The sequence below is a fragment of the Phyllostomus discolor genome, chromosome 4, assembly GCF_004126475.2.
Source record: "Phyllostomus discolor isolate MPI-MPIP mPhyDis1 chromosome 4, mPhyDis1.pri.v3, whole genome shotgun sequence".
Lineage (NCBI taxonomy): Eukaryota > Metazoa > Chordata > Mammalia > Chiroptera > Phyllostomidae > Phyllostomus > Phyllostomus discolor.
Genome location: NC_040906.2, coordinates 205028156 through 205050734, shown reverse-complemented (window position 1 = coordinate 205050734; position 22579 = coordinate 205028156). Strand labels below are relative to the sequence as shown.

The 22579-nt window shown below is 55.3% G+C and overlaps 1 protein-coding gene across 1 annotated transcript in view; it reads right to left on the bottom strand.

The window, feature by feature from the left end:
• Positions 1–21762, bottom strand: part of SLC22A3 (solute carrier family 22 member 3) — a 79316-nt gene extending 57554 nt beyond the window's left edge. The window contains exon 1 of the mRNA XM_028504016.2: positions 21290–21762. Within this exon, the coding sequence (XP_028359817.1) occupies positions 21290–21691 (402 nt within the window). The 5' untranslated portion in view covers positions 21692–21762. The remainder of the gene's footprint in view (positions 1–21289) is intronic.
• Positions 21763–22579: the final 817 nt, after the last annotated feature.

Here is a 22579-nt window from a genome sequence, read left to right as displayed (position 1 = left end):
GACAGCGGTGCCAGATGCGCTCACGAAGACACCTCCCATGGTCCCTCCCCACGGCCACCGGCCCTCTCCTCCTCTGAGCCACACACCGCAGAACAGGGACGAGGCCTCTCTTCTGTGTCTGTCCGGAATCTCTGAGCCACAGAGTCTGTGGGACAGGGCGGTTGTTTCCAGTCACCGCAGTCATGTGATTTGTTGCACAGCGACAGGGCCTGGAGTCCCGGCTTCATCTGCCACGGTTCATTTCTTTTAAAACAATTTAGAGGAAAAATGGCAACACGCTCACATTGGTTCATTTGGGGTATTAGGTGTGTGTATTAAGTTTTTCTTCGAAATATTTTGTAGTTTTTAACTGAGCAGTTTCCATGAAATACATTTGCATTTCTAACATGAAATACACATTGTTGAAGTTTTTAGTGAATTTCTAAGTGCAAATGTTAAAAAAAAAAAACATTCCAGAAAACTCCCCGGGGTCAGGCTACATGCGTTTTTCTCCGTTGGGTTCAGGGTTTGGAGGCGGGGCTACGAAAACGGCAGCGTGGTCCCCGGTGGGACCCGCGTGCGTCCCCGGACTCGCTGGGACGGTGGTTTTGCGCAGGCGTGAGTTCCGATGCGTTTTCCCTCGCTTGTGAATGAGGCAGAGACTCTCCCAACGGCCTGGAAAGTGTCGGCGTGCCGCCGCAGCCTGTTGACGTGGCTTTTTGAAAGGCGACTGACTTTTGGCCTCATTAGGAAGGTTGAACAAATAAACCCAGGCCTTCCGGGGTCACCCGTCAGCACGCTCCCAGGCTCCCAGGCCTGGCTGTTTGCAGGCGGCGAGTCACCAAGAAAGTGAACCACGGCGAAAAGAACTCATCCGGATGGAAATCTCCTAAGAGCGCCCCCTGGGAAAGAAGGGCGACAGCGGAGATGACGGAATGCACGCTAGTTAACCTGTATTACGTCCCCATTTGCTAACTGGAATCTTTCCTGGTTCCTAGCAGGGTGCAGGACCCGCAGACGGGGTGCCCGGCTGCGCCCCCTGCTGGGCCTCAGCAGACAGTGCCCGGGGCAGGTGCGGTGCACAGGAGACACGCCCGGGAACGCGCAGGTGCAGAGCAGCGACCTGGGAGTGGGTGACGGGCGGCAGCAGAGTCTCTGAGGAGTATGTCATGCTCTGTCAGCACAGGTGACACTCCACTGTCATACACAAGACCAGGAATGGGGAGGGGGATCGGGCAGCAGCTGGGGGTGTCCCAGGGCCCCAGCAAGGGCTGAGTCCGTGGAATGGTGGGGACGGAGGGGACCACGCTGGGCTGAGGGGAGAAGGAGGGTGGGGGTGTGGAGGCACTAAGAGGAGAGAAGCTCTTCAAGAACGTGCTACGAGGGGGAAGCAGGGGTCCTCGCCTGCAGCGGGGGGTGGGCACCGGGCGGTGCCTGCAGAGAAGGGGCGCTGGAGAGGGGTGGACAGGGAGTGCCGCAGAAGGGGACGGGCAGCGGAGCCCAAGAAGCGGGTGGGACCCGAGCTTAGGGACAGGTGAGCCTCCGCAAGGCAAACTATTGTGACCGCCACTGGGACGTCGGGAGGAAGGGATGGGGGCAGAGACGGTCAGTGCTGGGTTTGGGGGCAGCACACTGACGCAGTGTGCTGGTCTCCCGTTTCCGGGGGACTTGTGGAGAGCGAGGGAAACGTGTGAGTGGGGAGGGGTGGGCAGAAGTTTATAGAGAGGGCAGACCGTGGAGGTGAGTGCGTACAGGAGGGGTGCTCAGCAGCACTGAGGGGTCCCTGGAGCGCAGGTGAGGACACGAGGCAGGTGAGGGGTCTCCCCCGGGGCGTACAGGATGGCCCCGAGGACCTGGGTGGGAAGGGGCAGGAGGAAGGGTCCCCAGAGAGGGCCCAGGGAGAGGTACACGGAGGGAGAGACCAGTCAGCAAGCTGCAAGGCTGGAACCCGCGGCTGCACAGGTGAGGACAGGGTGCCCGGGGTGGCTTCAGGGGGCGTGTGGGTGGAGGGCAAGAGGGGCACCGAGCGGCAGCCGGCTCTCACTCACGGAGCAGAGGGAGGCTGGGTCGTACTGAAGATCTGAAGGCAGGGGCGTGGCATCAAGGGCATGGCATCAAGGCCTCACGGCAGGATGTGAAACTGGTTCCGCAGACCCGAGCGAGGCCCGATTGCTCCCTGGACAGAAACGTGCTGTGGCCAGTATGGCGTTTGCACGAGCCCGCTCTCCGGTGATACACACGTTGGACCAGAAGCGAGAACAGGGCTCACCAAGGAGCAGCAGCTGAACTTTGAGGAAAACCCGAACTTCACGTGACATCTCCTAGAACAGAGTCATTGTCCATTCACACCTCAGGTGAGCCCACCCTGAAAGAACCATCAGCTAAAGCAAAGCCCCTTCTAGGCCAGTGCTTCTCAAAGTGTGGTCCCGGCACCCGCTGATCCGCAGCACCTGGAAACTTGGAAATGCACATTCTCGGGTCCAACCCCAGACCAGCGGACTCAGGAACTGCAGGGCAGGGGGCCCGGCAGACTGAGTTTCTCAAGCTTTCTGGGCGATTCGAAACGTCATGAGCCATGGCTCTGGGGGCAGGACACTGGTCTGGGGCGCGGCTGACCTGGGAAGAAAACCAACTCTCACATGTTTTTCCATCTTGGGCCATCATGCATGCCCTCCCCACCTCGATCTATCCTTCGGGAAATGAGAAAATAACAAGTACTTCCCTTGTATGGCTATTTTGATGCTATCGGTAATACATTTCAAAGCACCTAGAACACATCCTGCTATGTTTTTATGGCTGAAAATAAATTCCGTAATCTCAGACAGATAACTAAATGATTGGCCCATGAATCAAGTAAATGGATCTTGTCCCACAGTAAAAAGTATCACCGATAGAAAACAATATAAACTAGATAAAGCAAAACATAATGTGGTCCCCGAGGCATCTGAACAGACTCGAGCTATTAAAAACATGGGTCTGATTCAAACCTTAATTCCTTCCCAATGGAGCAAGCGCCTCTCTGGCTGTTCAGCTCTCGAGAGAGGCAATTAATTAGAGCTGTCACACATCCGTCCCACCCAACTGCGTCTGCTGGTCCTGTGCCGAGTGAAGAAACGTCCTCCTGTCACTCTGTGACAGTCTCCAGGCTGTGTTCCGTCAATGCCAGTGGCTTCCCTGCCCCCCACCCCACCCCCCAGCTAACTGCCCTGAACAGGCCCCACTTCTCGGAGTCTGTCCTGTAGGCAGCGGGGTAAGGGCGCTGGGTGAGGAGGGACCATCGATGGGGTCCTTTCACTGACTGGGGGTTTCATCATCTCTGTCTGCTGCATCCTCCTGGGAACAAATCTGGTGCCTTTTCCTTTGCTGAAAACCCCATCTTGTTTGCATGCTCTAAACTTTGCCGGTGTGACTCGTTTCTCTGACCTCCCAACACGTTAAACAAAGTCTTTGTTCAAAATTAACTTTGGAGCCATCTGCCTGCACTTGACTCATCGACTGTAAATGCAGCACCGCCACAGCATGACCTTGGCTTTGCGTCTCCCCTAGCACCGCCTGGGGCCAGCCTGCACGTCCGTCCGTCAGCTGGGAAAAGCGTCCGCAGCAGTGACCGACAGCCCTCGCCACCAAGCCTCAGTGCGGGCAGCGCCCGCTCTCCAACTGCCCACCTCCCCTGCAGGAGTTCTGCATAGATGACCACACGTGCGACATGCACACATCGGCACCCAGCCCTATCATCACTGGTTAATCAAGACCCCTATCTCATTTTGCATACTTATTGTATTTTATCCCTATTCCTAGCCCCATCCCGCCCCCGCACAGGAGCCATCCTCATGGGTTAAGGCGCATCTCCTTACCTGTATTCTGGCAGGAGCTACCTTGTGTTCCGTGCACAGAGCTTTCGTTTCACGTAAGCAGCATTGTACCCCATACCTCCTTCTGTTTCTTACTTTTGTACTCTGCCCTGTGCCTTGGGGGTCACCAGTGATGTTCCGTGAGCATCTAATCCATCTTTTCCGGCTGTTGCATGGGGCACGTCCCTGCGTTTGACTGTCCCTCTCTCAGATAGCCTCCAACTCCCGCCACCCCCGTAACACCGCATCAAGTGCCCCCACAGCCCGACGGGTGGATCTGAGAATGTCCTTTGGAGTTCATGCACGGGAGTGGAACTGCTGGGTCACAGGATCTGTGTGTGGCCACTTCGTTTCCATCGGTCGTTCCAGACTGTGCTCGGGAACAGCTCCGCACGCCCTCCAGCCGTGGTCCCGGAACCTTCGACCCTGGGCATCACCGGTTTTGCATTTCTCGGATTATGGATGAATCTGCATCGCTTCTGATGCTTAATGGCCTTGTGTGGGGTTTTTTTTGTTTGTTTGTTTTTTCCATGAAAACTGTCTCTATCCTTTGTCAATTCTCCTATGAGACTTTGCTTTTTCTTGCGGCTTTTTGGAAGTCCCTTTGGTATTCTAGACATATCAATGAATCTTCTGCCGGTTCAGACTTGAGAAACGTCTCCGCCCACTCTCCCCACTGTAGTCCCGGCCTGGGGCCCGTGGCTAACGCCCCCTGTGCCTTGCTGTCCTCCCCAGGGAGCAGCCTGCGCTTCCCGGGGTGCGCGAGGATTAAACAGGTGACTGTTTACTGTGCTCTCATGTTTTCTGGGAACTGAAGAGGCAAATACGTTTCTCAGCAGGAAATGTGTATCAGTGACTGTAGTTTATCCATGGTGCATCGCGGTGTGGCCTTCTGTCCCTGCTGGGTATGAAGGCATGATTGTCCCGGATTAGGTTTTAGTGTCTATCACATGTCGAGAGAACTGGATGGCTTAGGGCAGGGAGCCGTTTGGCCCAGATTTGCCTCAACCCCAACCTGAACCTCGGTGCTCACCATCACCAGCTCTCCTTCACTGCCACGTGCTTATTTCACAGGTTGTCGGGGTGGGGAGGGAGACTTTCTGTCTTTTCTCTGCAGTCAGACGCTCACGACAGCACGAGCAAACTGGGATATGAGGTGGCCTTTGCAAACTGTCCCAAGACAAGAGGCACATCTGTCTCACTGACAACTAGAATGCAGGCAGGAACCCCACTCGTGTCTTCCTAAGCACGGCCCCTTCAGGGCCCTTTTGCTGTCCAGATTTACTGAAAAATTTTTGATGCTTTTAGGGAAAAAAAATGTGATGGAGAGAGCCTCGTGTTAGAACGGTAATTCAGTGCTTTTTAAAACCCCTGACTCCAACAGGGGCCCGGGGGAGGCAGGGCTGAGCTGGGTGCATGCTCTGAGTGACTGTGACCAGTCACCTTGCCCAGATCTGTGTGAGGTGACAGCTGGCAGACAGGTGCCTGGCTGCCAGCCCAGCTGGCCAGACAAGCGCCCTCCGTGCTGGGGCCCGAGGGCTGCAGTGTGCACCTCAGGCTATGCCTCCCCTTGGCCGCCACCTGGTCCTTAAGGTCACGGAGCGCAGCAGTTCCAACAATACCCTCCAGCTCAAACCGCCCTGGAACGCCGTCCGTGAGAAAGTGAAAGTTCACCTACCCAGATGAAGCCAACGAATCCAGCCAACAAATAGGCACCGACTGTCTACAAGGTAGGAAGCTCTGGGTCTCTTATGTCCTTTGAGGAGAGGTCAGAGGGGCCCGAGCACCATGCCTGCCCTGAGCAGCTAGGGCACAAGGAGGGATGCGGTGCCTGCCCTGAGCAGCTAGGGCACAAGGAGGGATGCGGAGGAAATGCGGACGTGGACCCATCGGGGCATGGATTCCGCGCGGCGGGAAGAGCTTGAGCGCCGGAGGAGACGCCCCCATCAAGTCCTGATTGCCGGCTCTCACCTGGGCGGGTTCGAACAAGCTGCACCACCGCTCTTCCCCAGCTGCAGACGCGGTCCCTGTGACGTGGACAGCCGCACCCACACGTCACAGGGCTGCAGAAGGACTGAAGGAGCTGTCCCTCGACGTGCAAGCCTGGAGCGGGCGCTCAGAACGGCGAGCCGCTGCAGGGCAGGCAAAGGACTGCAGAAGCCCCCGGCGCCAGCTGCGGCCAGGCTGTGGAGAGCCTCGGTCTCCGGCCAGGCTCCCTGCTCGACCCACGGGCGCCTGGAAGGCTTCTTGCAGGAAGGGACAAGCAGGGTGACACTTGAAGAAGATCAAGGGGCAGCATCTACTGTGCAAGGCCTTGTGGCTGCCCTGTGGGGAGCAACAGGGGACGCGCCCCAAATCTGAGTCGCGCACAGTCCCGTCCTCCGAGAGCTCCTAGCCCGTGAGGACAGTGGGAGCGCCTGTACCTCCACGGTGCTTCCCACGCCCAACAACCCCCACTGCAGCCGGCAAAGCCGACACTGTTCTCTCGTTCATGTAAAATGTAAGTAGGAGCGTCTTCCAGATGGCCAGGTCCCTGCCCATGCCCGCCGCCCGTGGTGGTCTTGCCCTCCCTGAGATCACCCTGGTTTAGAGGTCCGGGCCCCAGCCTGGCATCTTCTGCTCTGTCTGTAGCCAGCACCCGGCGTGGGGCCTGAGCCAGTCTGGCTCCAGCGACCCCAGACCAGAGCAGGAAGGAGGGACCTGTGTGTGTTGGGTGTGGTCTCACACGGCCCTCCGAGTCACCTGCATGGGGGCAGTGTTAATTCCAGGCCCGAGAAACAGAGGCTGAGGATGTGCTACCAACACCTGCAGCTCTGACCTCCTCTCCCGGGTCCCTCCTTAGCTTTAGCATGAGTCCCGGCCACCCCAGATCCAGGAGCGGACCCCCTGCCAGGAGCCCGAGGGCTGGGATGTTGGTGCCCTGCCCCACACATGCCTCCCTGGGCCTAGGGGTTCACCATGCGCCCCAGATTCCCAGGCTCCGGCCGCCTGTCTGGGTGGATTTCCTCAACAGCTGTAATCAACAGCTATGATCACAGTCACTTAGCACCTAGGACGGGCCAGATGGATGGCCAGACAAGCACCCCACACAAATGACGTTGGCAAGCCACGCCCACCCCGCACAGCAGCAGCACGCCCACTTTGCCAGCCTGGCCTCTGGGACCCCTGGGACTACTCACGTTGCCCTCACTCCCCAAACAAGTACGGCTGTGTGCTGAGCCTCTTCTGTGCCTCAATCATAGGCCACCCCAAGCCATTTCAGATTTAAAATGTGATGACTTCTTCGCAGAGTTTTGCAACCACAGTGGCCATTATCTAATTATCTACGGGGCAGATAAGTACAAAGGCAGTGTCGTTTGGCTTTGCAATGTACAGTCATCTGGGTTTATTTGGTTTAGTTTAAAATCACAATTCTGGCACTATGCCCTAGATAGACACACGTCCCACACAGGGCGGATTGGGGGTGCTGGGGGCGGACAGGGGGCTCAGACCCATGCACTGAGACGCATGTCAAGGAGCTCTGTGGGGGAGGCTCTAGGAAGAGTTTCCTTTGCACTACAGGAACTCGAAGATCCATTTCTTGGTTTGATTTTCCAAAAAGTTGATGCCAAATTCCTTTAAATTCATTCCCCCATTTAATTTTCTCACCTAGCCTGGATAGTTAATATTTTCAGTTATCTGCATGATGTCCCTACACTTGTTTGACCTGAAACACTCATTTGACAATAACAAAATGAAACTTATTTCTCACAGACGTCTGCAAAACGCTGCTTTTAAAAAATCATCCGTATTAAAGGTACACACTGTTTTCTCCGAGATCCCTTAATCCCTCCCAGTGTGCTACAATCTTTAGAACAAGAGAGCCTGGCACCTCTCCCTTCTGTTTGTGTCTCAGAGGCATCGGCTTACGTCCCTGCCCGAGGGGCCGGAGACACACGGGCTTTCATCTTGCGCCGTGGCCGCACCACACTCCCAGTTGGCAGAAGCCCCGTGAAATCAGAGCCGCCCCTTGCGTACTCGGGGCATCAGCAGCCACCGAAGAGGCGTCGGAGACGGGAGAACCCATCCGGCAAGGAGGTGGCCGAGAGCATGCACAGGGGAGCTGCACACCTGGGGAGCCTGCAGCACGCCCCCGCTTTATGTCTGCCCTGGCCAGGTGACAGGTGTTCCCGTCTTCTCTCAGGTGTGTGCAATAGCCTCAGCCTCCTGAGTGCTTGACTTTGGGCTCTGACTCCAGAGACCTGACAACGTAACGGCAAAGATGGTTAAAGCCGTCAGACTTCAGCCCTGGCTGGCGTAGCTCAGTGGATTGAGCGTGGGCTGCGAACCAAAGCGTCACAGGTTCGATTCCCAGTCAGGGCACATGCCTGGGTTGCAGGCCACGGCCCCCAGCAACCGCACATTGATGTTTCTCTCTCTCTCTCTTTCTCCCTCCCTTCCCTCTCTAAAAATAAATAAAATCTTTTTTTAAAAAGCCATCAGACTTCATTAACAGGAAACCGGCTCATGGTCCCCCTCTCCTATGCCCCAGGGCTACCCTCCAGCATGACCAGACCAGGCCCTGGCCCCATGGAACCCCTACACAGGCCTCCCTTGGGCGTCTCGTTCTGGACACCATGCTGATGGCGTGTCAGAGAAAGCCAGCATTTCGCCTGATCAGCCTCCACGCCGTGTGAACGGTACTGAAAAAGACTTTCATCCCATACAGAATAAAACTGTGTGCATGTCATACTCTGATGAACTAATTTACATCTTCCAGGTGAACCTCCTATTTCCGCGTTGGGAAGCCAAGAAATAGTAAACCGCTGTACCTCAGCATGCGCTGCTAAAACAGCGGACACCGACCAAGAAGAGAGACTCTCCAGCCACCGGGGTGAGGAGAGTGAGACCAGCGGTCGCTGTCACCGGCACCCTAACAGCAAACGCCCATGCGAGGCATGGGCTCTGCTCACGCTGCTAGAAGCTTCCAGAGTTTTCCTCTGAACTGTTCTCTAAGAAGCCAGGAAACATGGTCCCCCACACTCATTTTTAGGCATTCTTAGACATAAAGCATACAACACAAGTTAACAGCAAAACCCACACAGGACACGTTACGTACCCCCTACAGAGAAGCGATCTCGCCAGAACAACTTTGCAACACTTCATTGTGTTAACATTGCAGTTAAGTATTTAGTGCAAGTGTTAATAACCAGATAATGGACACCAAAGGCTGTGCCTATGGATGAGCTTGTGAGGCTGTGGCTCATTTTTCCATATTATTTTCTCAATGTCCCGGTCCCAGCCACCGCTATTAAAATGGATAGCAAGAGGCTCACCCATTCCTTGGTCATGTCCCCAGCTCCCACCCCGAAACAACCCTACAGGGAGGTCACCGGCCTCCTGAGACAGGGTTTGGCATCAGAACAGTCCCCTTCATTCCTGTGGCCCAGGCCCATGCCCACCCCGCCCACCTCGGGTGGCTGCCAGGTGTGGCTGCTGCCAGGTGTGGCTGCTCGGTGGATGCCACTGCCCCTCTGCAGACCCTCCAGAGGCCCGGGGTCTCGCGTGACATTAGAGGAGGCAGCAGGAGTCCGCTCCAGAGTGCCAGCGACCCCCACCCTCCCGTTGATGGCATTCACAGCTCAGCACGCCCACCAGCAAGGAAGGGGTCCCGGTGAGGAGGAGTCCCATCTTGGTTTCTGGAAACTGACACCTTTAGGTGGGGACCTGAGAACAAACTCCGCTGCAGACGTGACAAACATAAGGGACCCTGGGAGTCCACTGACAGTTGACCGTTGGACTCAGTAAGGAAACGGGGGTGGCGGGTGTGGCCCGTGGTCCCCACCAGCACGTGACAGGGCCCCTGGCGCTGGAGCAGCGCCCTTCCCCCCACTGCGTCTGCGTCACTAACTAATCAGCGACTGGGACCCAGGCTTTCAGGAAAAAAAAAATCCAACAACAAGCACCATGCTCATTCTCTGACTTCCATTTTCAAGTTCTTGATCACAGTTTTCAAAGTTTCACTGCAAGAATTCTTTTTCTCACTGCGGAGCTCTGGTCAAGATGACGGTGCAGGGAAACTTGGCCCTCAGATCCTCCCAGAACCACATCAAAACCACAGCTAAACCACAGGACCCCCATCGTCCAGCACGGCCTGGAGCCCAGCAGAGCAGAAGGCCTGTAACTAAGGACATGAAGACAAAGCCACGTGGAGACTGGCAGAAGAGACAGAGGTGCATGAAGGGGTGGTTCCACACCCATGTGTAGTGGATAAAAACTGGGAGCTTGCCCTGGCTGGCATAGCTCAGTGGATTGAGCGCGGGCTGCAAACCAAAGTGTCGCAGGTTCGATTCCCAGTCAGGGTACATGCCTGGGTTGCAGGCCATGATGCCCAGCAACCGCACATTGGTGTTTCTCTCTCTCTCTCTATCTCCCTCCCTTCCCTCTCTAAAAATAAATAAATAAAATCTTTAAAAAAAACCCACACAGCTAAACTACAGGACCCCCATCATCCAGCACGGCCTGGAACCCAGCAGAGCAGAAGGCCTATAACTAAGGACACGAAGACAAAGCCACGTGGAGACTGGCAAAAGAGACAGAGGTGCACAAAGGGGTGGTCCCACACCCACGTGTAGTGGGTAAAAACTGGGAGCGATATCTCAGCTGTGGAGGTCCCCCCTGAGCAGTGAGGGGTCCCAGCCCCACACCAGAACCCCCAGCCCAGGGTTCCAGTACGAGGAAGAGAAGTCCCAGAACTTCTGGCTGTGAAAACCAGCGGGGAAAGGGCTTTGGGAGTCCTAGGCATTGCTCTTAAAGGGCCCCCACAAGGACTTACTTGGACTCCCTCCGAGCTCCAGCGCAGGGGCAGCTGCTGGGAAAGCACCAGGGCCATACAGGGAGGAGCCGAAGTGTCTGACAACAGAGCGAGGGCTGTGGCGGGGGGGGGGGGGGGGGGGGGGGCAGCGTTTCCTAGGTAGAAGTGCTGGCAGAGGTTGCTGTTCCTTATCTAGGCCCTTTCCTCCAAAGCCGGGAGGCTGGCACCATAGCTGAGTCTCCGTCAACCCGGCTCACACTGTTTGCTCTCCCTGGTGATTCTCCGAGACCTCGCCCCACCCGACGTGTGGGTCCACCCGAGACGCTTCCACTGCCTTTTCCCAAATAGCACATCTTGGCTCATCCTTCAAACCTTCTTAAAATCTCTCAAAACAAGCCGCATCTGGCCTCGGCATGCCCCATAGCTCTTACTAAGAGGCCCCAGGCTCACCACTAGCTGCAGCTGGCCTTGGTTCACAGCTTGGCCTCTCCTGGGCATCTCCAAGCCCAGCACACACAGCAGCCGTCTGCTTTGTAGTTCATGCTGGGCAGCCCCAGAACCAGCATGCTCAGTGGACAGCTTTGGACCACACTGAAGCACCACTGAACCACCTCCACGTGCAACGCCCTCAGGGGTAGGCTCAGCGAGCAGCAGAGCCTGGCCGAAGTGAGTTCTGCTCCGTGGAGTCAGCCTCTGCACAGCTGCTCCTCCATGATGATTGCAGCCAGTCCTTGCAGCCAACTGGCCTGGGGTCCATCCCTCCCATTAAGTTGCCAACAGCAATCAAGGCTCAGCTGCAACTGGGGGGTGTGCACAGCCCACACAGTGGGCGCACCTGGAGAGCCCAGCTTGAGCGATCGGGAGGCTGTGCCACTGGGCCATACGGGGCACCTACTACATGAGGCCACTCTCCCAAGCCAGGGAGATGTAGCCACTCTACCTAATACATAGAAACAAACACAGGGAGGCAGGGAAAATGAGGAAACAAAGAAACATGTCCCCTGTGAAAGAACAGAACTCCAGGAAAAAAAACAAACTAAACAAAATGGAGACAAGTGATCATCTAGTTCAAACCACTAGTTATAAGATGCTCAACGAACTTAGGGGAGGAGTAAATGAACTTAGTGAGAACGTCAACAAATAGATAGGGAACACAAAAACAGAACTAGAAAACATAAAAAATAACCAGTCAGAAATGAAGAACACGTCAAATGAAATGAAGAATGTATTACAGAGAATCAACTGGGGAGCAGATGAAGCAGAGGATTAAATCAGCCGTTTGTAAGATGAGGGAGCAAAAATCACCCAATCAGAACAGCAACAAGATAGAAGAACCCAAAAAAGATGAGGACAGGGTAAGGAGCCACTGGGACAACTTCAGCAATGCCAGCATTCGCATCATGGGGTTCCAGAAGGAGAAGAGAGGGTAAGGAATTGAAAACCTGTGTAAAAAGATAATGACAGAAAACTGCCCCAACCTGGTGAAGGAAATAGACACACAAGTCCAGGAAGAGCGGAGAGTCCCAAACAAGATGAACCCAAAGAGGCCCACACCAAAACACGTTATAATTAAAATGCCTAAGGTTAAAGGCAGAAAGGAGAATCTTAAAAGCAGCAGGAGAAAAGCAGAGAGCTACAAGGGAGATCCCATAACACTGTCAGCTGATTTCTCCACAGAAACCTTGCAGGCCAGAAGGGGCTGGCACAAAATATTCAAGGTGACGAAAAACAGGGGCCTACAACTGAGATTATTTTACCCAGCAAAGCTATCATTTAGATAAAGAGCTTCTCAGACAAGAAAAAGCTAAAGAAATCCATCACCATCAAACCAGTATTACAAGAAACATTAAAGAAACTTCTTTAAGAAAAAGAAAATAATAATAAAATTATGAATTAATGAAATGGCAATAAATGTATGTCTATCAGTAAATACTTTAAATGCAAATGGGTTGAATGGCCCAATCAAAAGACATAGGGAGGCTGAATGCACAAGAAAACAAGACCCTGACACCTGCCATCCATGAGCGAGTCACTTCAGATCGAAACACACACAGAGACTGAAAGTAAAGGGTGGAAAAAGATGTTTCATGGAAATGGAAACAAACAACCAAAAAGCTGGGGCAGCAAAACTTTAGCACACAGGCTGTGTAACAAAAGACAAAAAAGGACCCACCAATTCCATTCCTGGGTGTTTATTCCAAGAAACCCAAAACACTAAATTAAAAAGACATAGTATCTGTATGTTCACGGCATCATTATCTCCAACAGCCAAGACATGGAAGCAACCAAAGGGTCCATCACCAGATGAATAAAAAAGAAGGGGTCCACAGAGACAATGGAATGTGACTCAGCCATAAAACAATGAAACCTCGCCATCGGCAACCACTCGGATGGACCCAGAGGGTGCTGTGCTGAGTGAAGGAAGTCAGACAGAGTTAGACAAGTACCATGGTCCTAAAAAACAAAATAAACAAAACAGAAATAAACTCACAGATACAGAAAATATTGTGACAGTTGCCAGACTGGAGGGGGATTGGGGGTGAGTGAGAAAAGTGAAGGCACCAGGAAGCGCAAACTGGTCGTTACAAACGGCCACAGGGAGGTGAAGGGCAGCACAGAGAACACAGTTCGTGATGTTGTAACAACCGTGTAAGTGTCAGATGGGTGTTAGATTTACGGGGATAATCACTCAGTTATATAATGTCTAATGACTGGGTTTTACATCTGAAACCAACATAATATTGTATGCCGACTGTAACTGAAAAATAAACCATTATTTATTTAAAGTTTAAAAATAAATTTTAAATCACATTCATTTGCTCTCCTTCTTAGCAGCCCCCACACCATACCCCTCCCCGTTTTCCTGTGTGGTTACTCTCGTGCCAGCCCCAGAGCCCCCTGTTCTGTTGCGAGCACAGAACAGACAGCTTAGAGCACAGCTCCATCCCGCCCGGGGAAATGGCCTTAACCCTCAGTGGCCATCTCGCCAGTCACTCATCCTTCCAAAAAGCTACACCGAGAACCTTAAGAGCCTTTGCCTTTTCCCCTCACAGAGCAGAAATAAACTGCCCTTTCTTGGTAATAGTTTTAGAAAGAAAAAAACATTGGCCAGTGTCATTCTGTTTGGAAGGGGGGCAGTGCACGCTGCCCCTGCGAGCCCAGAGGGCGTTACCCAGACCCCCGGACTGTGGTGAGCCCGGCCCCTTGCTGACCCCCGCCCTGGGCCGTGCGCCCAGCTGCTCCTGGGGCGCCTCTCGGATGACAACAGAGATGGGCCAAAAAGTGCCAGGACAGCTGGGAATGGCCATTTCTGCACAATGGACGTCAGCACACAAAAATGCTGGTCCCAGAGTGCCAGCAGGGCTGCTCCCTCCTGCTCCGTCCCGGGTCCAGGTGGCATCCCCCAGGTAAGCACTGTGAGGATGACAGAACCCAGGTGCAGACGGGTCGGGGCGTCCCTCTGCTGCACAGGTGGGGGCAGTCCCTGCAGACCCATGATCGGGAGGAGGGCAAGGCAGGCTGGGGCAGGTAGGCCTTTAAGAAGCAGCACTGTTCAGTGGAATCAAGAAAGCTGCACATGCTGGGGAATAAAATGGGATCTTCACACTGAAAACTCCAGAACATCGTTCAGTGACCCCAAAGCATGCCAGAGACAACGTAGCACCATATCACGATCATGTTAAATCATCTACATCAGAGTCACTAGAGCAAAACTTTTAAATGTCCTTTTTCTCTAATTGGTATTTAGAATCAATGCCTTAAAAAGCAGCAGCAGCAGGAGCAGCAGCACCGTTGGGAAGAAGAGCTTTGGTGTTTTAACCCACAAAGGTCAATCTCAGGGTTGGCCTCGCCAAAATTATAAAAGGGGTCAAATTTGTCACTCAGCCCCTTTCTTTTTTGCTCATCATTTAATTACAAAATGTATGCAACGCCGTGTAATTTCATCAGAAGCGCTTATTAAACGCTATATAATTTCGTCACATGTACTCCCGGGACACAGGCTCTGCCCGTGAGAAGCCTACTGTCTGCTGACTGGCAGTGGGAGGAAACCAGACACTCCAAGGTGGTGGCAGGTGGCAGGTGGCTGTGGAAGGCCTTCCTGGGACAGGTAACTCTTAGCTGCATCTTCAGGTGAAAAGTGGACCGTCCTTGTGAAGAAAGGGGAAAGGTGTTTTGAGACAAAGAAACAGCACATTGGAGAGCCAGGGAGCCCGCCGGGGGTGGCCCCGAGGGGCTGGGGCCCGCTGGGGGCACCTGCAGAGGACAGGGGCCTGCAGGCCTGCACACACCTGTGGGCAGAGTCACGGTGGCCTTGTGTGAAGACCCAGGAGGGGACTGTCTTACAGGAACCAGCTTCCTATCATTTTATTAGGTGCCTGCAGTCTCCAGGAACTACCCCTAAAGTGTTGTATTAGTCAGCAATGGCTCAAAGTAGGAGTTGTAACAAACATCCCCCAAATCTCAGTGGCTTGGCACAATTGGTTTATTTCTCATGAACTTCACTTTCCTACGAGATGAGTGGAAGGGGAGGAAGACGGCGGCCCTGCTCCCTGCAGTCTTGTAGGAACAGATCTCCTTCCAGCTAAGGGCCCTGCCATCTCTTAGGGCTTTGGGGTTCTCCACCAGCGGGGGGAGGGAAGCAAGGAGAGGGGAGTTGTGAGCATGAAGGTTCTTCTGGCAGTGTCACGTGTCACTTCCCCACCCTCCTGACCAGAGCTCTGTCACATGGCCCCACTAGCTGCAAGGGAGGCTGGGAAGCATAACCTAGCTGTACGTCCAGGAGGAAAACTACAGGGTATTCTCTCCCTTAAAGCCCAATGAATAACCAAGAGATTTTTTAAAATATATTTAAGGCAAACATGCTGGTGACTTTCATGTTCGATCAGAGGTCAGCACACTACAGCTCCCGGAGTCCAGTCTAGCCCGCTGCTCACTCCCTCCCCCTCCCCCACCTCCACTGGCTCAGCTCTAGTCTGTTAGCTCTCTACATGCTAACAGACGCTGATGTTTCTGAGTACCACTCACGGCCAAGCACAAAGACAAGCCCTCTGCATGCATGTTGCAGACCAGTTGCTAAGGCAGGGGTTGTTATGCCCATTCTAGAGCTAAGGAAACTGAGGTTCAGGCAGATGCTGTGACTTGCCCTTGAGGTTGAAATACAGAGGAGCAGGGATTTAGGTCCAGATCTATCTGACCCCAAAGGTCATGTGTGCACTTTCCACCATTCTAACCTGCCTCGTGCCAAGAGTCTGTAACCCATACGTCAAAGAGTAGAGACGCATCTGTTGTCTCCCACTGGGCTGTGTCCCACCCGGCTTTGTCCAAAGCTCCACCGGCAGGCTCGCTAAGATGCCCAGGGAGCGAGGCTCAGCCGTGGGTGCCCCACCCGAACCAGGGACAGGGCCTCGCTCTCAGCTGACGGCAACGCCGCCGCCGAGCCCTCCAGCGGTGACCCAGCTTTCATCAGGGAAGCTCTGGGACTCCTCCCCTGAGCAAAAGGGGCGGTGCTCCTGCCCAAGGTCTGCAGAGTGTGTTGGGCGTGGGGGGGGGGCGGTACTGGCACTTTATTCAACCACAAAACGGCTGTCTCGCCCCTGGGACTCCCATCAGGCTCCTCATAAAGAAACACCCAGCGTGTCTCCACGTGTGTGTGGTCCACGGACCACCTGCGTGGGCCTCACATGCTCGTGAAAAATGAGGGCCCCGAGTCCCGCCCTGACCTTTCCATCCCGGATCTCTGTGGGTGGGTCCCAGGAATGCAAGGCACCCACTGCTGCCAGGGGTGGTTAGTAAATTGCTACAGATTAAACGATGAGGAGGAAGTGGAGACCTGGACATCCTTCTCCTCCTGTGTTCCTCTTAGACGCCTCCTTGTCTTCACCGGCTGAGGTCAAGGTCGGCTAGAGAAAAGTTGGAGCAGCCATAATACTATCAGGCAAAACGGACATTAAGATAATATACATCATGGATTTAAATAGGGTCCCTATGCTACAGTAAAAGGTTCAATGTACTACATAGATTTAAAAGTTCTAAATTTGCCCATACACACACCCGATAAAATCGCCTCGCATATACAACTTCTAAAATCCGCAGGGAATTTAGGGAGAGACTGACAAGCCCACCAACATAAAGGCAGATTTTGATATTCCAATTGCTCTCGACAGACTCACCAGATGGGAAGCTGATTAAAATCTAAAATATTTTTTAAAGATTTTATTTATTTATTTATTTTAGAGAGGGAAGGGAGGGAGATAGAGAGAGAGAAACATCAATGTGCGGTTGCTGGGGGCCATGGCCTGCACTCCAGGCATGTGCCCTGACTGGGAATCGAACCTGCGACACTTTGGTTCGCAGCCTACGCTCAATCCACTGAGCTATGCCAGCCAGGGGAAAATCTAGGATATTTCAACACCATTGACAAACTTCAAATATTGGGCACCTATAAAACCCCACACCAAATAAAGATTGTACATCCATCTCAAACACGCATAAAACGTTTATAAAAACTGACTGCTTAGAAGGCCAAAAAGCAGGTTTTAATAAAATTCAGAGAAGCAGTGTCATACAGACCACACTTTCCGACCACACCCACGTGAAACCAGAAGTCAACAATTAAAAGATAAAAACATCAACACACATTTGAACATTTAAAACAAGCCTCTAAATAAGTCATGGGTCAGAGAAGTAATAATAATAAAAATGAGCAATCCAGAGGATGGAATAGTAATTAAAACCTGCATCTCAAAACTGGCTGGTTGCAGTCAAAAAAAAAAAAAGCACACAGAAGCAAATCCATAGCTTTAAACACTGAGCGGAGAAAAGAAGAAAGGCTGGAAATAGTTGAACCGAGTGTCCGACTGAACTTGGAGAAGGCGCCCCAGAAGCAAATCCAAAAACCAGAACAAAGAGGAGAGATTAATGAGATAGAAAGTGAATAATGCCACAGTTGGTTCTTTGAAGTCATGATAAAAACAGATGTTCTCCTCGTGAGGTTGATTCAAAAAAAAAAAAAAAAAAAAAAAAAAACAGGGAAGGCACAAATAACAGCAGAAATTTTTTAAAAAAGAAAATACAAAAGTGACGATCTTTGTCAAGCGGCCAGAGCAAATCGGAGACTCAGGCCAGAGTGGGGCTGCTCTGTCCGGGGCGCACGCAGCACGCCGCACGCTTACTCAGCCGCGAGCACAAGGCGCTGGTGGCGCTGACGCGCACGGGCTGGCCCGCCCAGCTGGGCCGCCCTTTGTTGTGGGTCGGATGTGGGAGAGGCGAAGCGGCGACCGCGGAGCAGGCGGAGGGCCCCAGGCCTGGGAGCAGCCTCGGTCTCTTCAGTGGAGCAGCCAGCCCCTCAAATGGATGTTCCTTCGACTGGGGGGAGGAAAATGGGCAGTGGGGGTGGGGGGGGGCAAGAAGGAGTCTGCCTATTTCTAAAGGGGCTCTGCAGCCCGGTTCCTGGTGGGAAACCGGAGAGAGTTCTCCCCCCACCCCATCCCAATCCACGATAGGCAAGCATGTAAAAACCCTGACATCGGTTTCAAAGACCCAGTCCCGGGCAGTGACGTGAAACCCTTGGGCGGCGGGGCTCGGACTCCGGCCGGTGCATCACGCTCGTCCGCCCGCCCGCCCGCGTCTGACAAGCAGATAAGGACGGGATGCGGGCGGGCCGCAAGCCTGCCCCAAAGAAGTTAAACGTGGATGGAAAATCACCGCCCTGCCTTGAGCGGCAGAAACAAGTGGGGGAGCCGGCCTGAGCCGGCCAGGCACTTGGCATTGACTTCTGCCTTCACTCCTCCGCGCGCTGTTTTTGCTTGGCGAGACGAAAAGAGGGTGGGTGAGGGTTAAGTGCCCGTTTTGCAACGCTCCCGTGCAGGGGAGAGAGAGCCCTGTCCGGGAAACGAGGGCGCAGCCTCGCATCTGCCGGGCTGGGAGACTGTCTTCCTGACCCCAGGAGATGAAACACAGTGGCACCGCGGCGGGAGGGGCAGGAGAGGAACGAAGTGCGGAGGACAGTGAGGTTCCAGGCAACCCCTGCACCGTGAGGGTCTGGGTTTCACATGCCGGAGCTCGTTCCAAGGACTTAGAGCGCTGCGTGCGGGAGCCCCTGTGTCCCAGCCCATCCTGGCTGCAGACCGGCCTGGGTCTCCAGCAGCAGGTCCTGACCCACCTCCCGCCTCGGTGCCTGCTCGGAAACCCAGGACAACGCTGCACCCCCCACCACGGCCCCGGGTGAAATATAATAGCCGCACGAAGACATTCTGGACTCTGGTTGCCCTCCCACAACATAACTCCCCCGTCTCCCCACTCCGTGATTAATATGTCCAACCTCAAGTCTCTGAGAACACCCTGGTACATGGTGTTGGCCCAAGGTAGAGCTGGAGTTCTTTAATCACCCTGACAGAACGGGAGAGCCGTGCGCTAAACCAAAGACAGCGAGGTATTGGCCGGGCAGAGAAGCTCCCAGAGAGCACGAGTGGCTCGGGATGGCCGAGCTTCCGGAGGAGACGGGGGCTTCCTCCTAATCAAAACATTCAAAGCAAACAAACCAGAAGAAGCAAACAACTTGGGGTTTTAAAAAAAGTCTCCCTCATACACTTCAAAAACTTGTCGGTTGGCCTTCAGGAATGCCTTCTGCTGCTGTTTTTCTTTGCCACAAAGATTTCTGTCATTCCTTCATTCCTCCGAGCATGCCCAGCAGCCACCCCTGGACGACACTGATGGCATTTGCGGCGCTGTGAAGGGCCCGGTCCCACCACCCGTCATTCCACGTGGGAGAGCCGGGCCCGGGCAGGCTGGTTCCCACAAGCCATCCGGCTCTCTGGACACAGTGCCAGAACCCCAGTTTCCGACATTCCACCTTCCACACGCCCTTTCCAGAGCCATCGACTCTCAAAAAAACCCACCCAGCCCCCCTTGAAACAACCCCAGATGCTGGTCGTTTCTGAAGTGCGTGTCTGGGTGCTCACTCACTCACTCACTCACAGATTTGGTGTTTCCCTTCTCTGAGGTTCAACCATCACATCTGTTCACGAAAACACCCCTCGAGGGCGTGCGCCTTTTGCCCTTCAGCTGCATTTCACTTTGTGTGAAGTTTAAACGTCTTCAAAAGTCAGGCGTCTACTCTCCAAGCTGGGTGTTCGGGTTTGCCCGGGACGTAAAGGTGCAGCGCCATGCCAGACGAAATAGGTGCCGCTGCCCGACACTGTGCTTGGGCAGGAAGCACCGGCGGTAAGGCAGGCCCTGCCCAGGCCCACACCCTGTCCACTTGATCCTTGTCGACTGTGAACTCTGCAGCAACGAGACCACAGCGGTTGGTACAGCAGTCCCCAGCACTACAGGGGGAGTCGGTAGACATTGAAGCACCCCAAACCCACAGCAGCGCTGCCCTGCCCGGCGGGCTGCCACGGGGTGTACCCCCAGAGCCCTGCACCCACACATAGTGCCTGAGCACACCCACGCGTGGCAGGGCGGCACAGGTGCAGCCTCCAAGACCCACGGTCCCGACCCCGGAGAGAGGAAGTCGGCAGACCAGAGGACACCGTTTCCAGAGAACCCCGTTTCCCCATTATTCAAACAGGTGCTTTAAAAATGTCCATGTCCGCATATAAAGGCAAATGTCTTCTTCCCCGATTTGCCTGTGCACACTCAATCATTTTTTTTAATTGATCTGTGATTACAGACAAAGTTCAGTAAAACTGCTTATCTGCCCACCCAGGCTCCGGGGAGGCTGGCCCGAGGTCTGGAACTCCGGAAGGCAAACATGCAAACTGCCCCCCAAGGCTGGGGCGGAAGCAGTCATGCATCCGGGGGGAGGGAGGTGAAGGGCCACCGGCGCCCCCCCCCCCCATGCACTGCCTGCCCAAACACACCCAGGAAGGTGTGGGGACTGCCCCGACCCGGGCCCCAGCAGCCAACACTGGTAAGTGGGGCAGGGTCCACTTCACAAGGCTGGTAGCCTCTCCCGTTGCATTCCCGTGATTTACTAGCAGGAAACAAAAAAATTAAAACTTTATTTTAAACGCCATCTTTCCCGGCTTCTCTCAATTGCCGCTCTTTGCCCCAAAGCAGTTGTACAGAAATCATTTCCTTGGAAAGCCTCGACCTTTGTCCCTGTGCATTTCAGATAATAATGCTGGCAGCTGGAGAAAGCTGTGCTGCCTTCAAACACTGGTTTCTCCTTTCCTTTGCTCCCTGTGGACCGTGGGGTGGGGGGTGCTGCTCAATGTCACCAGCCCGCTGGCCCAGGACACTGCCGGTCTTACTGCCAGCAGACCCGTAATTCCCAATTAGTGTGCAAACAGGTCTCAGATAACGGACATAGCATTGGATGCTTCGATTCTCTGGGAGGTGTGTGCGAAGCATCTCAGGACTCCTCTGAGTTTCCTTCCCGCCCGAATCCACAGCTTCTCTGCGTTAACTCACGAGCGGAGGGAAGTCAAACCGAAGGCATTTCCCAGGCATTTACGACACAGCCCTTGCAAGAGTGGAACGACCCAGGTCGGTCCCCACAGGTAAGCAACAGGTCCCAGCCGGCACGGACCTTCCCCAGTGGCCGGCTGTCACAGTGCCCGCGTCTGCGGGGGTGGGGAGCCGAGCCGCGTCCTCTCCCCACCGGCGCTCACTGCCGAGCGCGGGCCGGGGCGCGGTGTCCCCGCGGGCTGGGCACCCTTACCTCGCTGATGACAGTGGAGTGGGCCTGGGCGTAGCGCCAGCCACCCCGGCACGGCACCAGGGGCGCCGAGCGGTTGGGGAAGGCGGCGAGCGGGTCCGCGCAGCTGAGCGCGGCGGCGGTGGCGTTGGCCTCCTCCAGGAGGAAGCGCTGGCAGTGCCCGTGGCCCCCGAGCTCGGGCGCCGTGCGGTTCCACTCCTCCTCCGGGCTCCAGCCGCAGCGCTCGGCCAGCGCGGCGGCGCTCGGCCCGCGGCACCAGTAGTGGTCGGGCCGGCTGCCCAGGAAGACCACCGCCACGAAGAGGAAGGCGAAGGTGACGCCCGTCAGGCACAGCAGCAGGAACACGCGCCGCTGGAAGCGCCCGAACTCGCCGGCCCGCTGCAGCGCCTCGTCGAAGGAGGGCATGGTGCGCGCCGCCCGCCGCCCAGGCTGGAGTGACCCGAGGGCCCCGCCGGCCGCCGGCTTTACCCCGCCGCCTCCCCCGCCCCCCCGCCTCGCGCTCCCGCCTCACGCCCCTGGGCGCCGTGCCAGCGGCCGCGGTCCCTCAGGTCCCGGAGGCCCTCGTGCCCGCACCTCCCGCCTCCCGCCGGGGGGTGCCTGCTGCAGCGCGGGACGTGCTTCCCGGGGCTGCCGGGTCCCTGGAGTAGGGGGGCGCGGAGGGGCCCGGGAGGCGCGGCCTGGCTGAGCGCCACCGCGCGCGCGGGGGACCCGGCCCGGGACTGCGAGTGACGGGCACAGCCTCCGGCTTGGCGTGGAGCTCCATTCGGTCCCTGCCAGCAGCCTACTCTGCAGTCGCACTGGGTTCGGCGCCAGAAGGAGAAACTTTCAGAGTCACCCAGCAACTCCCAGGCTCCCCGGACTTGGCCTCTCCGCTGTCCCGAGTGCACCCGAGGGAACTAACGACGCGCGCCCCCGGCCAGCGCCTGTGCCCCGGAGACGCCCCTCCGGCCCGCTTCTCCTCCGGGCACAGAGGCCGCTCCGCGCACCCCTGGGCCCCGCAGCTGTTCCTAGAACAGGCAACCGATTGCACAGCTCAACCCCGCGGGATTCGATTTTGGCGACATCTCGGAGACTGTCCAACTTTTTCAAAAGGGCAGCTGGGCAGCCCACAGAGGCCAAGCGTCTTGTTCAGAGGCCTGCAGTTCAAAGTGTGACAGAGTGCCTTAGCCGGGGACTTCCGACCTACTCTTGGCCTGAAACTGCCTGGAAATGGTGGTGTGTCTTGGCCTGAAGAGTTACAACTTCTTTGTTGGCTCCCTAAGAGCCTCAAATCTGCTCCTCCCCCCCCCCCCC